The sequence below is a fragment of the Miniopterus natalensis genome, chromosome 1, assembly GCF_054644295.1.
Source record: "Miniopterus natalensis isolate mMinNat1 chromosome 1, mMinNat1.hap1, whole genome shotgun sequence".
In the NCBI taxonomy this organism is placed as follows: Eukaryota; Metazoa; Chordata; class Mammalia; order Chiroptera; family Miniopteridae; genus Miniopterus; species Miniopterus natalensis.
The window spans coordinates 78263441-78281518 of record NC_142081.1 but is presented as its reverse complement, the minus strand read 5'-3'; the positions used below and the strand labels follow the sequence as shown (position 1 = coordinate 78281518).

The 18078-nt window shown below is 39.2% G+C and overlaps 2 protein-coding genes across 6 annotated transcripts in view; one reads left to right on the top strand and one right to left on the bottom strand.

Moving 5' to 3' along the window:
* The window catches only part of SRP54 (signal recognition particle 54), a 51180-nt gene extending 48220 nt beyond the window's left edge, over positions 1–2960 (bottom strand). The window contains exon 1 of the mRNA XM_016198444.2: positions 2711–2960. The gene's annotated coding sequence lies outside the window, so the exon portion shown is untranslated. The remainder of the gene's footprint in view (positions 1–2710) is intronic.
* A 73-nt stretch (positions 2961–3033) lies between these two features.
* The window catches only part of LOC107526095 (uncharacterized), a 33581-nt gene continuing 18536 nt past the window's right edge, over positions 3034–18078 (top strand). For 3 of the 5 annotated variants that reach the window (XM_016198446.2, XM_016198445.2, XM_016198449.2), the window contains exon 1: positions 3381–3497. In XM_016198446.2, the coding sequence (XP_016053932.1) occupies positions 3401–3497 (97 nt within the window). In that variant the 5' untranslated portion in view covers positions 3381–3400. Of the gene's footprint in view, positions 3173–3380; positions 3498–9947; positions 10363–18078 lie in introns of those variants that run through there. The other 2 variants (XM_016198448.2, XM_087823464.1) reach the window with 2 other exon arrangements.

Genomic DNA, 18078 nt, shown 5'->3' with positions numbered 1-18078 from the left:
TTTCAAGTTTTAAAACTCATTTTAATATTAAAAATAAAATCACTGCAACACTTTATAGTTTAATAGCAGAAAAGGCACACCAAAAATGCAATTAGCAATGAGGGGTAATAACTCAAAAACAATGGGAATCATTTCTTTATGTTACTTTTGGCTATCAGGTCAATCATTAAACAATCTTATGCAAGAAACTTTAGCAAGAAAAACAAACTTTAGCAAGAAAAAAATTAAAACAAAGTCAAAAGAATTCCTTGGAAACAGTTTGCCTTTAAGTTGAAAAGAACATATAGAGGAGGAGGGATAAGCAATGGGTATTTCAGTGACATTTTAGATAACACTTACCAGCTAAAAATTACTCAATCAGAATCTCCAAGGAAAGTAACACCAGAAGATTTCTACGAAGTGGCCTCATCTAAATATTTTATTAGAAGAATAAAACAAGGCACCTATATTTTTAAAAACTTCACTAGTTATACTGATATGCAGCCAAGGTTAATGATCACTCAAAGGAAACGAGAGAATGAAAAAAATCTGTCATTTAAAAATTAGAGACAATGTAGCAAATACATTAGAGCGAGAAAAACCTGAGAGCAAGGAGAGTACATACACTAACAATACTCCAAAAGTCTGGTGGCGAGATGGGGCTTGAACTAGGGAAGCAGAAGGTAAAATGGAGAGAAAGGCTGGAGTCAAGAGCCAATTCGTAAAGCAGAATCTATAGACCTAATGACCAAGTGGCTATGGAAAATGAAGGAGAAACAAAAGGCAAAAATGACTCTAAGGTCTCCAGTTTGAAAAACCAGATGGCAAGTGATGCCACAAACCAATGAGTGGAAGACAAAAAGAGAAGAAGCTGTTTTGAAAGTTATAGAGTTACCAGAGAAAATGTTCAAAGAGTTTAAAGGCTATTTGTAATGTTCTACTACTTAAGCTGGATATTGAATACATAGGTGTTGACTTTATTATCCTTTTTAAATTAAACATACAAACATCATACAAAATTCAACTAGAAACAAGGGTTCAAAACTCAAAAACACACTAGAAATCATTGCTTTTATACGCTTTTGTATTTAAAACATGGGTAATAATGAAAAAAGAAAAAAGGAAGGTAGAGATAAGGAATTTGGTTTTGGACCTATGTTATTTGCAGAACTAAAGAACTGTATCACTTAGAAATAGAAATTAGAGAAAAATATTTGGAAATGGTTGGCATACAAAGGATAATGCCACAGAAGCCATGGTTGGAGATGAGAACTCTCCAGGAGAATTTGCGCAAGGCCATTTGGGTTATAAGCCATGGTTGGAAGTGAGAACTCTCCAGGAGAATTTGTGGAAGGCCATTTGGGTTATATAGCAATGGCGAAGGGCCAACTAAAAAGAGAGCTGAGACTGAGAATAATCAAAGGGATAGAAGCTTTTACTAATTACCTTTCCCTCCCCAAAGGTATACAGAAAGAAATCAATTTAAAGAATAAAAAATCTACTATTTATGGTTATCTTACTCTATTCCAGTGACAGGTCAAGAATTTCCAGACAGCTGGAGTTAGAGGAGTAATTTGTGTGAAGGAGAGCTTGAAGATGCTTTTGCATAGTACTACATTAAGTCAGAAAATACTAATTGTCCTTATCAAAAAAATCAAGGGAAAGAGGGTTTAGGGAAATATTTCACCTCCCCTTTAGGAGCGCCACTGCTATACTGTAGGCATTGCACCAAAAGTGTTACTTAATCTTTAAATCCTGGTATGTTTCTTTTCTAAATTTTAATTAATAGACTTTCCTTTTAGAGCAGTTTTAGGTTCGCAGCCAAACTGAGCAGAAAGTACATAGGGTTTCCATATATCCCCTGTCCCCACACATGTACAACTTCCTTCACTATCAACATCCTCTTATCTTTCATCATCTTAACAACTTATTAGGTAATGAGGGAGCTGAGGCTAGATTAGAAGTGCAACCTTGCTCAGTTAGGGTCACAAATCACCTGTAGATCTCATCTGTATTCCCACAGCTCCGTGGCTCTTTATACCTTACTAGAGTTTCTCATTGCTCATCTAGATACAGAGTATATTTATGTGCTTCTCTTTTACTGTACTGCTAGCTCTTCAATGACAGGGTTTGTGTCTTTCATTTCTGTATCCCTAGAGCTAAGAATGGGTGACTATTTTGTTGAATTAAGCATATGAAAAAACTGGGTGAGAACAGCATCAAGAAAGCCAATAGGGGAAAGAGTTTCAAGCCAAATGGATGGGTAGTAGTGTCAAATGCTACAGCGAGCCATCAGTACATCTTAAGTCATCACTGACACTGAACTGATATTCCTTATTCACTTATTGAACGTCTGCTATATGCAGGACAATGTGGTTAAGTACAACGAACATGAAAATAGAAAATTCGGTACACGTCAAAAGGTTTTCTGGGAAGCGGTCATATCTAAATTCTTGATCAGGAGAGCAAATCAAAGAGACAGGCCCGCAATAGCCTACACAAGTGATTTGGCTCGGGTAAATCTGAAGTCAACTTAAAAGGGTCACAGCGTATCTTTTAATAAAACTTCTGATAGGGGGACATGAGGTGAAAAAGGACCAGGGCACCGCAGTGTCGGTGAGGACAGCAGGTGGCCAGGCAAGTCGACTCTCTCCGGAGCCTCTAAGCCCCCTAAGCAGGACTGGGGTTGCCGCCAGCTGCCGGTCTGGGGCGGGAAAAGGCAGACACTTACCGCAAAAGGCACCGCTACGGCCGTGGCCCGAAGGGGCCAGGAATTCCTTCGCGAGGCCCCACGCCGTGGGATTAATCAGAGGAAAGCCGGGATCAGACAGACAGGTGTGACGCCACAGACCGACTTTCCAAAGAATATAAACGAGGGTCCCGGTACACAGCACTGCGACGCCAACTCCCACCAGCTGGAAGACCGACGACAGCCACCGAACCTTCCGCCCAATGAGGAAACGTCACCACTCCGCAAAGTCCAGCCTTTCACAAGGAGATGCACTTCCGCTTCCGGGGCACCCGCAGCTTTCCTTCAGTGCGTTTATCGGAAGCGTATGTTGAAAAGTTTCTTTGCTCCCACCGACTTTTGACGTTCGTTTTCTGTCGCTCAACAAGTGCGGCAGCAAAGTTGTTAAGATAGGAGGCGACATCAGGAAAGAAGTTCGGCCTCGAGGAGCCTGTGTAAGAAAAGGTGACTAAGCTGAGCACTGCCAGCTAAGGGGAATGGTGAGAATTAAGGGTGCGCTTAAGTGTAGGGATTCCCCGCGCGTCGCACAACTCCAAGGCGGGGGCGGGGCTTAGGGCTTTCGCAGCCTAGGTAGGCGTGTTCCGCGCTGGGTCCGACGTGACGTCGCGTCGCTACTGGTCTCTGTCCGCGCGTGCGCAATGCGGCCACCCCAGCGCTGCTTTCTGCTGCGACATGGAATTCCGCTCCGCGCGGCGAGCGGTGCTGCAACTGCTTCGTACCGTGGCCCCGGCAGACCTCCCAGCGCTGCTCGACTGGATGCGAACTACCCGTAAGCGACCAGAGCCAGAGGCAGGCGGTGGGGGCAAGGATATGCTGTGGGGACTGACTTTTGGGGCCTAGGATGAGGCCAAAAGCCCTCCACGGAGTCTCTATTCTGCTACGGGTCAGGTTGAAGGGGGAACATCTCAAACCTTTCCTGGTTCAGACGCCAGTTTGGAATTAGGTGCAGGCTCTGGGTTGTTTGTGATTGCCCTGCAGACTTCAGACAGGCTGCTAGAGGCTCCTTGTGTCTAACCACTTTTCTGAAAGAAAAAAGGAGACAGGTAGCCCTTACCCTGCCGCCCCCTCCCCCCCCGTTACTCCTACAAACGTCTGACAACCGGTTGCGTATTACGTGAAAAAGCACTTTGTAAGGAAAGTTTTAGGCTGTAGAGCTGGAAACTTTCACCCTGCAGGCAAAGTCACCTGTAAGTGAATTTATTTTCTCAATATGGACCATTGATTTAATCAAAAATTTTTATTGGGGGGAGGGGAAAAACTTTGATTTTAAACTGTAACAAAACTAGTAGCAGTAATATTAAAAAGCACGAGTTAGAATCGAGGAAATGTGATCATTAGGCCTAGTTATTGAACAATGGATCGATCTCTTTACACAAAGTAAAGCCTGGTGAAGGCATAAGAAAATAGGATTTTGCTTGTTTGGGAAGTATGCCAAACCATACTATGCCTCTACACCTCTAAACATTGATGCCCATGTTTATTTTCATCCAGACTCCTGACTTGAAATACCTGTTTGCTAATGACTCCCAATTTTAGACTTCCAACCCTGACTTCTTCCTGGAATTCTCTATGCCATGTTAGAGTCAATCAATAGGTTTGGGTATTATTATTATTACACATTTGGGGGGATCGTTTTAGATACGATACCAAATTAAAATTAACTTGGATATCTGATAGTAAGGTTTTAGCCTGGAAAGGAGAGAAAACCAGAGGCTTAGCTTCATATTTTCACATACATACAAGATTCAAGATAGGAATTTTGAAAATGTGCTGAGTCTCCTGGCACTTCATTTAAATCCTGTATTGCCAGTTTTATTCATCATTATCCCATTGTTTACTAAACTGTGCCAATTTCCACTTGTTTGTGTGTGGGTTTTTTCCTACATTCCTAAATTCAAGGTCTTTCATTACAAAAGTCCTGAGTGCCTACAAAAATGCTATCTACTACCTGGTTCTGGCAATTGCACATATGTTAAAAAATCCATACCATCAAGATTTCAGTTGTTGGGAGCCATTGGTAGTCTAAAACGCCAGTTTTAGAGGCATAAAATGAAACTACATTTTTCAAAATCAGAAAAAGTTTAAAGGATGTTTTGGAAGATAATTTTGTAAACAGGAAGACCCAGTTTCACTGGCTAAAAAATACATTTTTACTTTTTTTAAAAGCACTTCCACTGCCTTTCTCCAGCAGAACCTGTAGTCAGAGTTCAAGCAGTTTGTTAAGAAATTTAGAGAACTACCTGAGTTTCTGAACAATGTTTATTAACATGAATATTTTTAAATATTTTTTTATTTTTCAATTACAGTTGACATACAATATTATATTAGTTTCAGGTGTCCGTCCCATTGATTAGACATTTATATAACTTATGAAGAAGTGATCACCCCATTAAATCTAGTCCCCATCTGACACCATACATAGTTATTACAGTATTATTGACTATATTCCATATGCCGTACTTTACATTTCCATTTTGTTCTTAATCCCTTCACCTTTTCACCTATACCCCCTTCCCCCTCCCATCTGGCAACTGTCAAAATGTTCTCTGTATCAATGAGTCTATTCCTGTCGTGATTGTGCATTTATTTTGTTTTTTAGATTCCACATGTAAGTGAAATGGCATTTGTCTTTCTCTGTCTTATTTTATTCAGCACAATGCCCTTTAGGCCCATTCATGCTGTTGCAGGTCGCATGATAGTGGTTCGTTCGTTTGTTTGTTTCTTTAAATCCTCACCTGAGGATATTTTTTCATTGATTTTTAGAGAGATTGGAAGGGAGGGAGGAGAAAAAGAGAGAGAAACATTGACATGAGAGAGACATATCGATTGGTTGCCTCCAGCACAACACCCTGCCTGGGGTGGGGATGGAGCCTGTAACTGAGGTACGTGCCCTTAACCAGGAATCAAACCTGTGACCCTTCAGTCCTCAGACCAGTGCCCTAGCCACAGAGCCAAACCGCCCAGGACTAGTTGTAATTTTGATGTGGTTAGGGGAGCATTCTGGTACCGTGTTTACCTGTTTCATCAGTTTGACCAGAAGCCACCAGTTAACATGAATATTTTAAGAAATGAGAGTGTCACTTAGCTTAAAATGAAGGAGTGTGTTTTAATATAAATCTTAAATAAAAGTAATGTATTAGAATACTTTTTTTTAGTGGTAAAATATACATAACACAAAATTTATCATTTTAGCCATTTGTAAATGTACAGTTTAGTGGCATTAAGTATACTAGCATTGTGCAACCATCACCAGCATCCGTCTCCAGAACTTTCTTGGCTTTGCAGACTGAAACTTAGTAGACCTATTTATGAAGTGGCTTTAAATACAGCATGGAAGATTCTTCGGTTTTTTATTTTTCTAATTAATTTCCTTCCAGGAAAAAAATTATTAACTCTAGCATTAAGTCACTTGCATTTTTTTCCTTGTATGACATTTGCTTATACCTTTAGTAATTATGACTCTCCTTGAATTTTTATACCATTTAATGGAATATCAAGAGACAATAATAGGCCCTAGCCAGTTTGACCCAGTGGTTAGAGCATCAGCCTGAGGACTAAAGGGACCTGGGTTCATTTGCAGCCAAAGGCATATACCTCAGTTGCAGGCTTTGCAGGCTCAATCCCACGCCCTGGTTGGAGCATGTGTGGGAGGCAACCAATCGATGTGTCTCTCTCACACTGATGTTTCTCTATCTCTTCCTTCCACTCTCTGAAAAGCAATGGAAAAAATATCCTTGGGTGCAGGTAAAAAAAGAGAGAGACAATAATAGACGCTGAGTATAACTTTGGTTTTGAGTTTCATAGAGTTTATTGAAACTAACAAATATCTACTTATTGCTAGCAGGTAAAATCATAATAATTTTAAACACACAAAGGTAGAATAATATTCTTGGTCTTTGAAGGAGTAGTGGGATTATCACAGTAAGTCATAGGATCATTTAGGATCAGGTTGGTAGAACCGGAAGTTTGAACCAAGGCAGAGCCAAGGACATGTCAATGTCTAATGTAAACTGAAGACATACATGAAATAAAGGTAGAAGCCTAAATTTTACCTTGGTTACAGTGTAGGCCAAAGGTCTAGGAAACAAATGAACATCATTATAGGAAGGATGAACCAAGTCTGAGGACCAAGCACTCAAGGGTACCATGACCACCAAAAGAGTAAAAAGTACAGTCAGTGCACTGATTCTGATCTTGTGGCAGAGCATCCGTATGTGTATAAAGTGTGCTCTTCATCTAGATTTCAAAGTGTAGGAGAGAGATTGCAATCCATGAAGGGAGCTGAAAGCCAGAACTGCGAGTGAGGTCCCCAATAAGCATATTTTTAAAAATGTATTGGAATAGCTATCTCTTAACAAATGCTGTTCTGAAGCCTTTGAATTTTTCTGGGACAAGCAAATACAAATTAAATCAACCCAATAGCCCATAAAAGTTTCTATTAAGAATCAGGTTATGCCTGGCCAGCGTGGCTCAGAGGTTGAGCATCAACCTATGATCCAGGAGATTGAGGTTCGATTCCTGTCAGGGCTCATGCCCTGGGTGTGGACTCCATCCCCAGCAGGGGTCGTGCAGGAGGCAGCTGATCAATGACTCTTATCACTGATGTTTCTATCTCCCTCTCCCCCTTTCTCTGAAGGGACATTAAAAAAAAAATCAAGTTACAAAAGATAGAAAATTGAGTTTTGCTATAAGAAAATGAACAAAATTATCAAGAAAATATTTAAATTCATAAGGAAGATAACAGTAGGTTACTAGAAGCTTTTTGAAGCTTCTCTGTATTCTATATTTTAAATGCATTTTCACTGAGCAGAATTGGACACATTGCTAAGCAGCAGCTACAGATCTGATAAAGGTTCTTTGAAATTCCCACAGATCTAAAAAGCAAAGCCTGAAAACAGTAAAAAGGCTCACTAAAAAACAAACAAACAAAAAACAGCCTTGTCCGGTTTGTTCAATGGTTAGAGCATCTGCCCACACGTTTGATTCCCGATTCCCAGTCAAGGACATGTACATGGGTTGCAGGTTTGATCTGGGGCCCCAGTCGGGGCTCTAGTGGGAGGGCAACCAATCTCTCTCCCCCCGCCCCATCCCTTCCACACTCTCTAAAAAAACCAATGGGGAAAAAATGTTCTTGGGTGAGGATAAAACAAAACAGGCAAAGCCTAGATCTACTTACATTTTGTCAGATGATTACTCCAATTCTACATTGTATTACACTGAGATAGTATCCATGCAACTTAAAGATTTTATGAATTTGTGAAAGTTTCAAGTATATGAGGTAATAAAATAGATTGTTTTTTCAAAAACAAGAAAAGTATACTGATCAAATGGTTACCTCTTAAAATTTTTCTATCAAATAAAAATAATTATACTTTTCTCTCTATCACATTTGTTGTATATAAAAAATGGCCACAATATATAAAAAGAATAATACATCATGAACAAGTGGATTTATAAGTGCACTGTTAGTTTAACATTAGAAGATCAATCAAGGTAATTCACCATTTTAACTAAAAAGAAAAATTGCCCTTGTTGGTATGACTCAGTGGGTTGATGTGCATGGATGGCTCAGCTGATTGGTGCTTTGTCCTGTGCACTGGAAGGTCGCAGTTTTGATTCCTAGTCAGGGCACATACCTAGGTTGCAGGTTCGATCCCTGGTTGGGGTGCATGCGAGAGGCAACTGATTGATGTATCATTTCTCTCACATTGATGTTTCTCTCTCACCCTCCCTCTCTAAAACCAATTTAAAAAAAAGAAAAACTATGATTACCTGATAGACGTAGAAGAAGCATTTGATACTATCTAGCATCTCCACCTGATAAAAACTCTCATCAGACTAGTTGCAGAAGGGAACATTCTCAACCTGATTAAAGGCATCTATGAAAAGTCTACAGCTAATGTCATACTTAATGACGAAAGACTGAATTATTTTCCCTGAGGTCAGGAACAAGACAAGGATATGTACTCATCACTTCTATTCAGCATCATAATGAAGCTTCTAGCTAGTACAGTATGGCAAGAAAAGGGGAAGAGGGTAGGCATCTCAATTAGAAGCAGGTGAATGGATAAAAAAATTGTGGTTTATCTTTACAGTGGAATATTGCTGGGCAAGTAAACGGAATGAAGTGTTTCTGTGTGCATCAACATGGATAAATTATGCTAAGTGAAGGAAGGACTGCGTACTATATGATTTCATTTATATAAAACTCTGGAAAATGCAAACTAACCTATAATGATAGGAAATAGGTCTCTGGGGGCTTGGTGGGTAGGGGGAGATTAGAGATGGGTAGGAGAGATTACAGGTGGGCATGAGGACACTTTTGGAGATAAAGGACGTTCTGTAGTGATGGTTTCATTGCTGTATACATTTGTCAAAACCTAATTGTATACTTTAAATATGTGCAATTTAGTGTATATCAATTCTACTTCTATAAAGCTTTTTTTTTTTAAATGGCCACAAGTTCTTTGATCTTCATTCCATAAGAGGTCAGGTCTGTGTGTTCTCTTTGAATCTAGGTGGGAGTTGTGATAGCTTTGGCCAATAGAATATGGCATGAGTTGCAACATGCCAGTGTCAGACCCAGGACTTAAGAAACTGGCAACTATAACTTCCTGTCTCTTGGAATGCTTGCTCTGGGAGAAGCTAGAAATCATGTATGTAGTCTGATTACCCTGAGACTGTCATACTGTCAGGAAGCTAGCCTATGGAGAGCAATATCCCCAATTAGCCTGTAACTGTTCTGCCATTCTAGCCTAGGCACCAGACACATGAGTAGAATATCCAGCCCAGTCAAGCCTTTATTTCAGATAATGTTGCTGTGAACATTCAAATGCAAATTTTTGATTTAACATAAGTTTTCATTTCTCTGTGATAATGTCCAAGAGTGTGATTACTGGGGGATAAAGTAAGTACATTTTTAGTTTTATAGAAACTGTCAAACTGTTTTCCTGAGTAGCTATACCATTTTACATTTTCATCACTGCTTGAGTAATCCCATTTATTTGCATCCTTGTCAGAATTTGGTATTATCAGTATTTTTTATTTTAGCCATTCTGATAGTTGTAAGTGATATATCATTGGGTTTTAATTTCCATTTTCCTAATGATATTGAACATATTTTGATGTGTTTATTTGCCATTTGTATGTATATTCTCTTTGATTAAATGTTCATGTCATTTGCCCATTTTCTAATTATATTTTTATACTGTTGTTTTAGGAGTTTTTTTATATATTCTACATATAAGCCCTTTGTCAGATACGTGATTTACAAATATTTTCTCCAAGTCTATTTTGTCTATTCATCTTCTTAAACAGTCTTTGCAAAGCAGAAGTTTTTCATTTTAATGCAGTCCAATTTATTTTTTCTTATTTGATGTCAAGTTTAAGAACTCTTTGTATAGCCCTTGATCCTGAGGATTTTCTCCTACTTTTTAAAATCTTTATTTAAAAAATTTGAGAGACTCCAAGATGGCGGCAGATTGAGAGGAAGCTACACTGACACTTTCCCAGGACCAATCTGGAATTACAACTAAAATATAGAAAAACCATCCTGAATAATCAACTGCAACTGAAGACCACTTGGAGAGCACCCTCATAACCAAGGAGGAAAAGTGGAGACCACATAGAGACTGGTAGGAAATGCAGAGGTGTGAGAGGGTTGGCTGGGCTCTCACAGGCAGCAGCTGGAGGTCCAGAGGGAGATCTCAGTTCTGTGGGGTTCCCGTTGAGAACTCCGGGGCTTAAACCCCAAACTGGGCTTCCCAGCCAAGAGCACCAGAACTGAGAAAGGTGTCCACATAACATCTGGCTGCAAAAAGCAGCAAGGTTTCTGTCTGCCAGGGAAAGAAGTCTGGAAATGCAGGCACCCTCTTAAAGGGCCAAATCTCAAAGTTTTGTGTGCAGCCATTTACTTTGGGCTCTGGTGGAGGAAGGGCAGAGTAGACTAGAGGGAAGAGTCTAGGATTGCTGGCTCAGGAGGAGTAGAGCTCAGAGGGCAGCCATCTGGATCCCTGTGCTGAGTCATTCCCCCATACTGCAGGGGACATGTTTCTCAGGCAGACATTTACAGTCTAAGCAGCTTTTGCCTGAGGGGGAAGCAATTGCCCCACCCTTCTAGAAAACCTCTCACCCCACCCTGTGGAGTTTCTACAGCCTAGAGCTCATTTAGAGACTGAATAACTCCTCTAGGTGCTTTGAGTCTTGGCCTGACTTGCTTCTGGACACAGGGCTTAGAAAAGCAGACCTTGGTGCACATCTTGGTCCTGTTTCAAAAACACCCAGCCCTGGCAGAATAAACCACAAGTTGTGGAGTGCAGAAAACTTCAAACAGTGTATTCAAGGCCAGTCACAGTGTCTGACATTGGCCTGCACCAAAGACCATCCAAAAGACTGGGAGTCCTAGCAGATCTAACTAATCATAGAAACAAATCCAAACAGGCAGTCAAAATGGGGAGACAAAAAAACAAGCACCAAATGAAAGAACAAAAGAATTCTCCAGAAGAAGGGCTAAATGAAATGGACATAAGCAGTCTGTCAGGTATAGAGTTCAGAGTACTGATCATAAGGATGCTCAACAGCATGAGAAAAGATATGGAAACTATGAATGAAATTAAGAATGACATAGTAGAAATTAAAAAAAATTGGAGGGAATATACAGCAGATTAGTGGAAGCTGAGGATTGCATCACCGAATTAGTATACAGGGTAGAAAAAGTCAATCAGAGATCCAAAAAGAAAAATCAATCAGAAAACAGGAGGACAGTTTAAGGGAGCTGTGGGAAAACATGAAATGTAACAACATTCACATCATAGCAGTGCCAGAAGATGTAGAAAGTAAGGGTTAGAGAACCCGTTTGAAGAAATAATGGCAGAAAACTTCCCTAACCTGGTCAAGGAAATAGCCACACAAGTTCAGGAGGCACAGAAGAAGACTCCAAAGGTGCCCACGCCCAGACACATCATAATTAAAATGCCAAAAATTCAAGACAAAGACTCCTAAAGGCAGCAAGAGAAAAGCAATCTGTTACCTCTGAAGGAGCTCCCATAAGGCTGTCAGCTGACTTCTCATCAGAAACTCTACAGGCCATAAGGGAATCGCATGAAGTATTCAAGGTAATTCAAAACAAGGATCTGAAACCAAGACTACTCTATCCAGCAAGACTGTCGTTCAAAATAGATGGTGAAATAAAGAGCTTCCCAGACAAAAAATGGTTAAAGGAGTTTATCACCACCAAACCAGCATTGCAAGAAATGTTGAAAGCACTGCTGTAATAAGAAGCTGAAATAGAGAACACAGGCATAAAGAAATAAAATGGCAATAGATAAGTACCTATCAATAATAACCTTAAATGTAAAAGGATTAAATGCTGCAATCAAAGGACATAGAGAAACTGAATGGATAGGAAAACAAGACCCAAATATATGATGTCTATAAGAGACCCACCTCAGAACAAAAGACTCACACAGGCTGGGAAAAAAACAAACTTCTGGAGGATTTTAAAGTAGAGAACTACAGCAACATAGTCAGTAGAGGACTTTAACATCCCACTGACTCTACTGAATAGATCTTCCAGACAAAAAAATCAACAAGGAAACAATGATTGTAAATGACTCCCTAGATCAGATGGATTTAATTGACATTTACAGAACATTTCACCCCAAAGCTGCAGAATATGCATTTTCCTCAAGTGCACATTGGACATTGTCACAGATAGACCACATGTTAGGACACAAAACAAGTCTGCAAATTCAAGAAGACTGAAATCATATCAAGCATCTTCTCAGACATTTACACCATGAAATACTTTGCAGCTGTAAAAAAGAAGGGTCCCTTACCCTTTGAGACAGCATGGTGGGACCTGGAAACTATTATGCTAAGTGAACTAAGCCAGTCAGAGAAAGACAGGTATCACATGATCTTACTCATATGTGGAATCTCATGAACAAAATAGATGCAGAGACATAGAAGTATGGAACAGACTGATAAATCTCAGAGGGAAGGCAGGGGTGGCTGGGTGGGTGGAGAGAGGTTAACCTAAGAACTTATATGCATATATGCATAACCCATGGACACAAACAGTAGTGTAGTGAAGACCTGGGGGGGGGGGTAGGAGTGCAGGGTTGAGAGGATCAATGGGGGGAAAAAGGGACATTTGTAATACAATAAAGATAAATTAAAATAAAAATTTTACAACACTATATAAAAAGTTTCAGGTCCTCCCCCCCAAAAAGAATTGTAGTTTGTGGTTTACATTTAATTTTTGTACAAGGTATGGGATTTAGTCAAAGCCCCCCCCCCCTTATAGATACCCATTTACTTCAGCTTTTTGAAAAGGCTATCCTTTCCCCATTGAGTTGCTTTTGCATCTTTGAAAATTAGCTGAATATTTTGTGTGGATCTGTTTCTGAGTCTGTGTTCTTTTTCATTGATTTATGTCTCTCCCTGACTAGTACCACACTGTCTTGATTAATGTAGCTATTATTATTTTAAAGTCTGTTGTTTAATTTCCAAGTGTTCAAAGGTTTGCCTGTTGTCTTTCTCTTAACTGATTTCTAGTTTGACTCCATAATGCTCAGAGAACATACTCGCTATGATTTTAATTCTTTCAAAATTTTTTTATATTTATTTTATGACCCATGTTCTGTCTTAGTGACTGCTCTGTGGGTACTTGGGAAAAACTGTATTTTGCTTTTGTTTAATCTATTAGATTTTGTTTGTTGAAGATATTTTTCACTTTTAATTGATGTATTTAGAACATTTACCTTTAAAACAATTATTGATATTTTAGAACTTATATTGCATTTTATTGTTTGTTTTCTGTTTGTTTCTTCTGTTTCTGAATGTCTTTTTATCTCCTCTTGCCCTCCTATGGGTTACTAGCACAATTTTAGAATTGTGTTCTTATTTATAGTGTCTCTGAGTATATCTCTTTGTGTAGTTTTTTTGTGGTTGCTCTGAGTATTACAATATGATATGTAACTTATCACCATCTGGTATCAGCATTTTATCACTCAAGTGAAATATTGAAATCTTCCATTTAGATCCCTTTACCCTCCCTTACTTTTTAAATATAATTGTTTTATGTATTTCTTCTATATACATTGAGTGCTATATTACATGGTTTTGTAAATTTTGATTTAACCATCAAATATGTTTTAAGAAACTAATAAGAGAAAAGTAGTCTATTATATTTATTCTGTTTTTACCCATTTCATTGTTCTTTTCTTTGTGATGTTCCAGGTCTTCTGCTATTTCCTTTCTGTTGGAGAGCAACCTATAGCCATTCTTTAAGGGTAGGTCTGCTGGCAACAGATCCTATTAGTTTTCCTTTATCTGAGGACCTTTATTTCTCCTTTATATCTGAATAATAATTTCATCAGATATAAACTTTACAGTTTGCAGTCTTTTTTTTCCAGCACTTGAAAGATGTTTTAACTTCCTTCTGGCTGCTATAGTTTCAGATGAAGAATTGACTGTTGTTTGAATTGGTATTCCCCTATAAGTAATGAATCATCTTTCTCTGGTTGATTTTAAGACTGGTTCTTTGTATTTTGTTTTCAGAAGTTTAATTATGATATGTCCTAGTTTGGATTTATTTGGGTACTATCCTATTTGGAGTAGCTCAGCTTCTTAAATCTGTAGACTTATGTCTTTCATCAAATTTGTAGAGTTTTTAGTTACATTTATGCAAGTACTTTTTAGCCCTACACTCTTTCTCCCACTTCTGGAACTATTATACTAATGTTAGGTCTTTTGTTATTGTCCCGCAGATCCCTGAGGCTCTGTTCAGTTTTATTTCCCCCCAGTCTATTTTCTCTGTTTTTCAGATGAAGTAAATTTTGTTGATCTGTCCTCAAGTTCACTAGTTCTGTCCTCTGTCATCTCTACTATTGAGCCCATCCAACAAGTTTTTTAAAATTTTTATTATTGTGTTTTTCAGTTCTATACTTTCCATTTTAATTTTTTTTATAACTTCTGTTTCTTTGCTGAGATTTTTCTATTTTTTCACTTGTTACAAGAGAATTTATAATTGCTTATTGAAGCGTGTGTATGATGGTTGCTTTAATATCCTTGTCTGATAATCTAAAATCTGATTCATTTGAATATTAGCAGCTGGATGGCCAGATTCAGTTGTGATTTTTTCCTGTTCATGGTCTGATAGGTGATTTTCAATTGTATCCTAGATATTTTGGATATTATACTAAGACTCTTATCCTATCAATTCTATCTTAGTAGACAGTTGCCTTGCTTAGGTTCAACCAGTTGGTTTTGGCCTACTTGGTGGGCTGTACCTTTAACAATTTATTTTTCAGTGCTCTTGCAGTTCCTCTATCCAGGTCTGCTTTGTTCTTTGACACTGCTGGGATTCTTGCTCAATCTATGCTGGTGTCACCTGCATAGGGAAAGACACCTTCCTGAACCACTCGTGTCACCGATCTGCCTTTCACTGCTGGGGGGGGGGGGGGGCAGTTATGGAGACAAGCAATACAGAGCTTGGTTTGCCCTCTGCCACTAGGCAGAAGGCTGGGAGCTGCCAAGCCTAGGTCTCTTCATGCCACTAGGTAGAGGACCTGGAGACAGCAGGCTTCCTTGATGCCTGCCACTGCCCAGAGGTGTGATATGGGGTATTAGGGCACCTCAGTAGGCCTCTTTTCCTTCCCCTTTATCGACCTTTGGTGAGAGAAAACAGGCTTTTCTCTGTTCTGTTTTTGGCCTATACTTGATGGTGGTTCTGTGATGCAGGTCTCTCCAGTGCCCAGTCCAGGCTATATGGGAGATAAAAAGAAAAACCAGGGAACTCACCTCAATGACCTTCCTTAAGTCCTGAGTTCCCTAGATAGTTCATATTCTTCTTTCTAGCTTTTAGAGTCCTTTATGAGTTTTTTCCAGGGTATTTAGAGGGGAGGAGCAGGGGAAAGTAAGGGAAGTCACCATCATGTCTGGAACTAGAAGTCACTTCAATAAATTTTTAAAATTTTCATAGGGACTTCAGAGTAATATATGCTATGAATGAATAATAGGTAATATACAACCCACTGTTTAATTATGCGTTGTAAGTCATTAGAGGTAAGCATATGAGTGCAGAATATACATTCTTCTCAAGTGCACATGGGACATTCTCAAAGATAGACCACATGTTAGGACACAAAACAAGTCTTTACAAGTTCAAGAAGATTGAAATCATATCAAGCATTTTCTTGGACATTTACACCATGGAATACTATGCAGCTGTAAAAAAGAAGGGTCCCTTACCTTTTGAGACAGCATAGTGGGCCCTGGAGAGTATTATGCTAAGTGAAATAAGCCAGTCAGAGAAAGACAAGTGTCATATGATCTTACTCATATGTGGAATCTAATGAACAAAATAAACTGATGAACAAAACAGATCCGCAGACCTAGAAGCATGGAACAGACTGACAAATCTCAGGGGGAACGCAGGGATGAGAGGGTGGGTGGGGAGAGGTTAACCTAAGAAGTTATATGCATATATGCATTACCCATGGACACAGACAATAGCGTGGTGAAGACCTGCAGGGTGCATGCAGGGAGGAGGTGATCATAGGGGGAAGGGGGAATAGGACATCTGTAATACTTTTGACAATAAAGATAAATTAAAACATTTAAAAAAAAGGATATGGGTGAGTGAAGGCTAGAGGTTGAGGGTAAAGCTTCACATAGATGAAATAACTTAGACTGGTCCTTATTGCAGAAAGCAGCATCATACAGTTGAAAGGAATGGTATGAACTAGAATGAATATGGAAAATGACAGATTTGCCTATCTTGAGCAAAAATTATGTTAGGGAGTAACAAGAATAGAAAGTTGAATAGAGGGCCTTAAAGGCTAGAGTGAGACTTGATTCATTGAAAAATAGAAAACCATCCAAAAATTGTGAGGAGAGAAAGTGATTCCCAGTCAAGGGAACGTACCTGGATTGCAGGTTTGATCCCTGGCCCCTATTGGATTGCGGGGGGCACCCTTTCTCTCACATAGGTGCTTTCTCTCTCTCTCTCTCTCTCGCACTCTCTCTCTCGCGCTCTCTCTCTCTCTCTCTCTCTCCCTCTCGCACTCTCTCTCTCGCACTCTCTCTCTCTCGCACTCTCTTTAAAAATTAATGGAAAAAAATATCTTCCGGTGAGACCTTTTCTCTCACGCTGAAATTGGAAAAATGAATTGACATTATAGAGAGGCAGATTCTGGCTCAGCTTCAGGAAGAAATTATATCCCTGAATGTGTTCAAGCAAACACTGAACAACACATATCAGAGATGTATAGATGGATTCTGCCCTTTAGTAATAGGTAATAGTCTAAGTTCCCTTTCCACTATAAGACTTTTTTTTATAAGGCAGACCCCCATGAAAACTATATTTTATTAACACTGTTATTTATGTTACAGAATTAAGTCTGAAGGAGTTGGGCTATGCAATATCTTAGTTTAACATAATGTGATTTTTATTGGCTTCTTTAGTTATACTTCTTACAAATTGAGAGAACTTGCTAAGGATCACTGGTATAAGTGATTAGAATTAAATTGGAGGGAAGCTAAGCAGGTGTTAGCTATTTATTAGCACCTTGAAATAATTTAATTAGATTTTAAGAATACAATGAAAAGGGCCAGTTTTGGGGTTTTTTTTTTTATATGCATCATAGATTCGAGAGAGAGAGAAATATTGATGTGAGAAAAAAACATCAATCGGTTTCCCCAACTGGGGATCAAACCCGAAACCTAGGTATGCCCCCTGACCAGGAATTGAACCCACAACCTTTTGGCGTAGGGGAGGATGCTCCAACCAACTGAGCCACACCAGCCAGGGCTGGAATGACTCTTAATAGTATTTTGTTTTTCTAGAATTTATATTCAGCCTCCTCCTAGAAATACTTGGAAGCACCCATTTAGATTATGCTATGTAGGTGAGGAAAGAAGAAAGAACTAAAAGACCTTCCTTCCCACATCAGTTCAGAGAGCCAAGTAATAAATCTTCGTAAATACCACTGTTGCTCAGAGGGAAATTATGCAGAGAAAGAACCTTTGTATGTAGGGGCACAGAGTCGTATAGTGAAAAAGAAGAGTATCTTTACTTAGAGGCAAAGAACCTAGGTTACTTCCTTGTGCTGCTGTTGGCCTGCTTTGTAACTTTTCACAATTCACTTAATTTTAGAAGACTCAGTTACTTCAGCTCTAAATCAGGGAATGAATCTTGCTTTGCCTTCCTCACATGGATGTTATAATAGTTAAATAACCTGGTTCTATGTGAAAGAACTTTTTGATCTTTGCCATACCTTCTCCATCTTTATCGCTTACACACTCCCACTCTCCCTCTTTCGCCAGAGCATTCAAAAGTAGGCCAC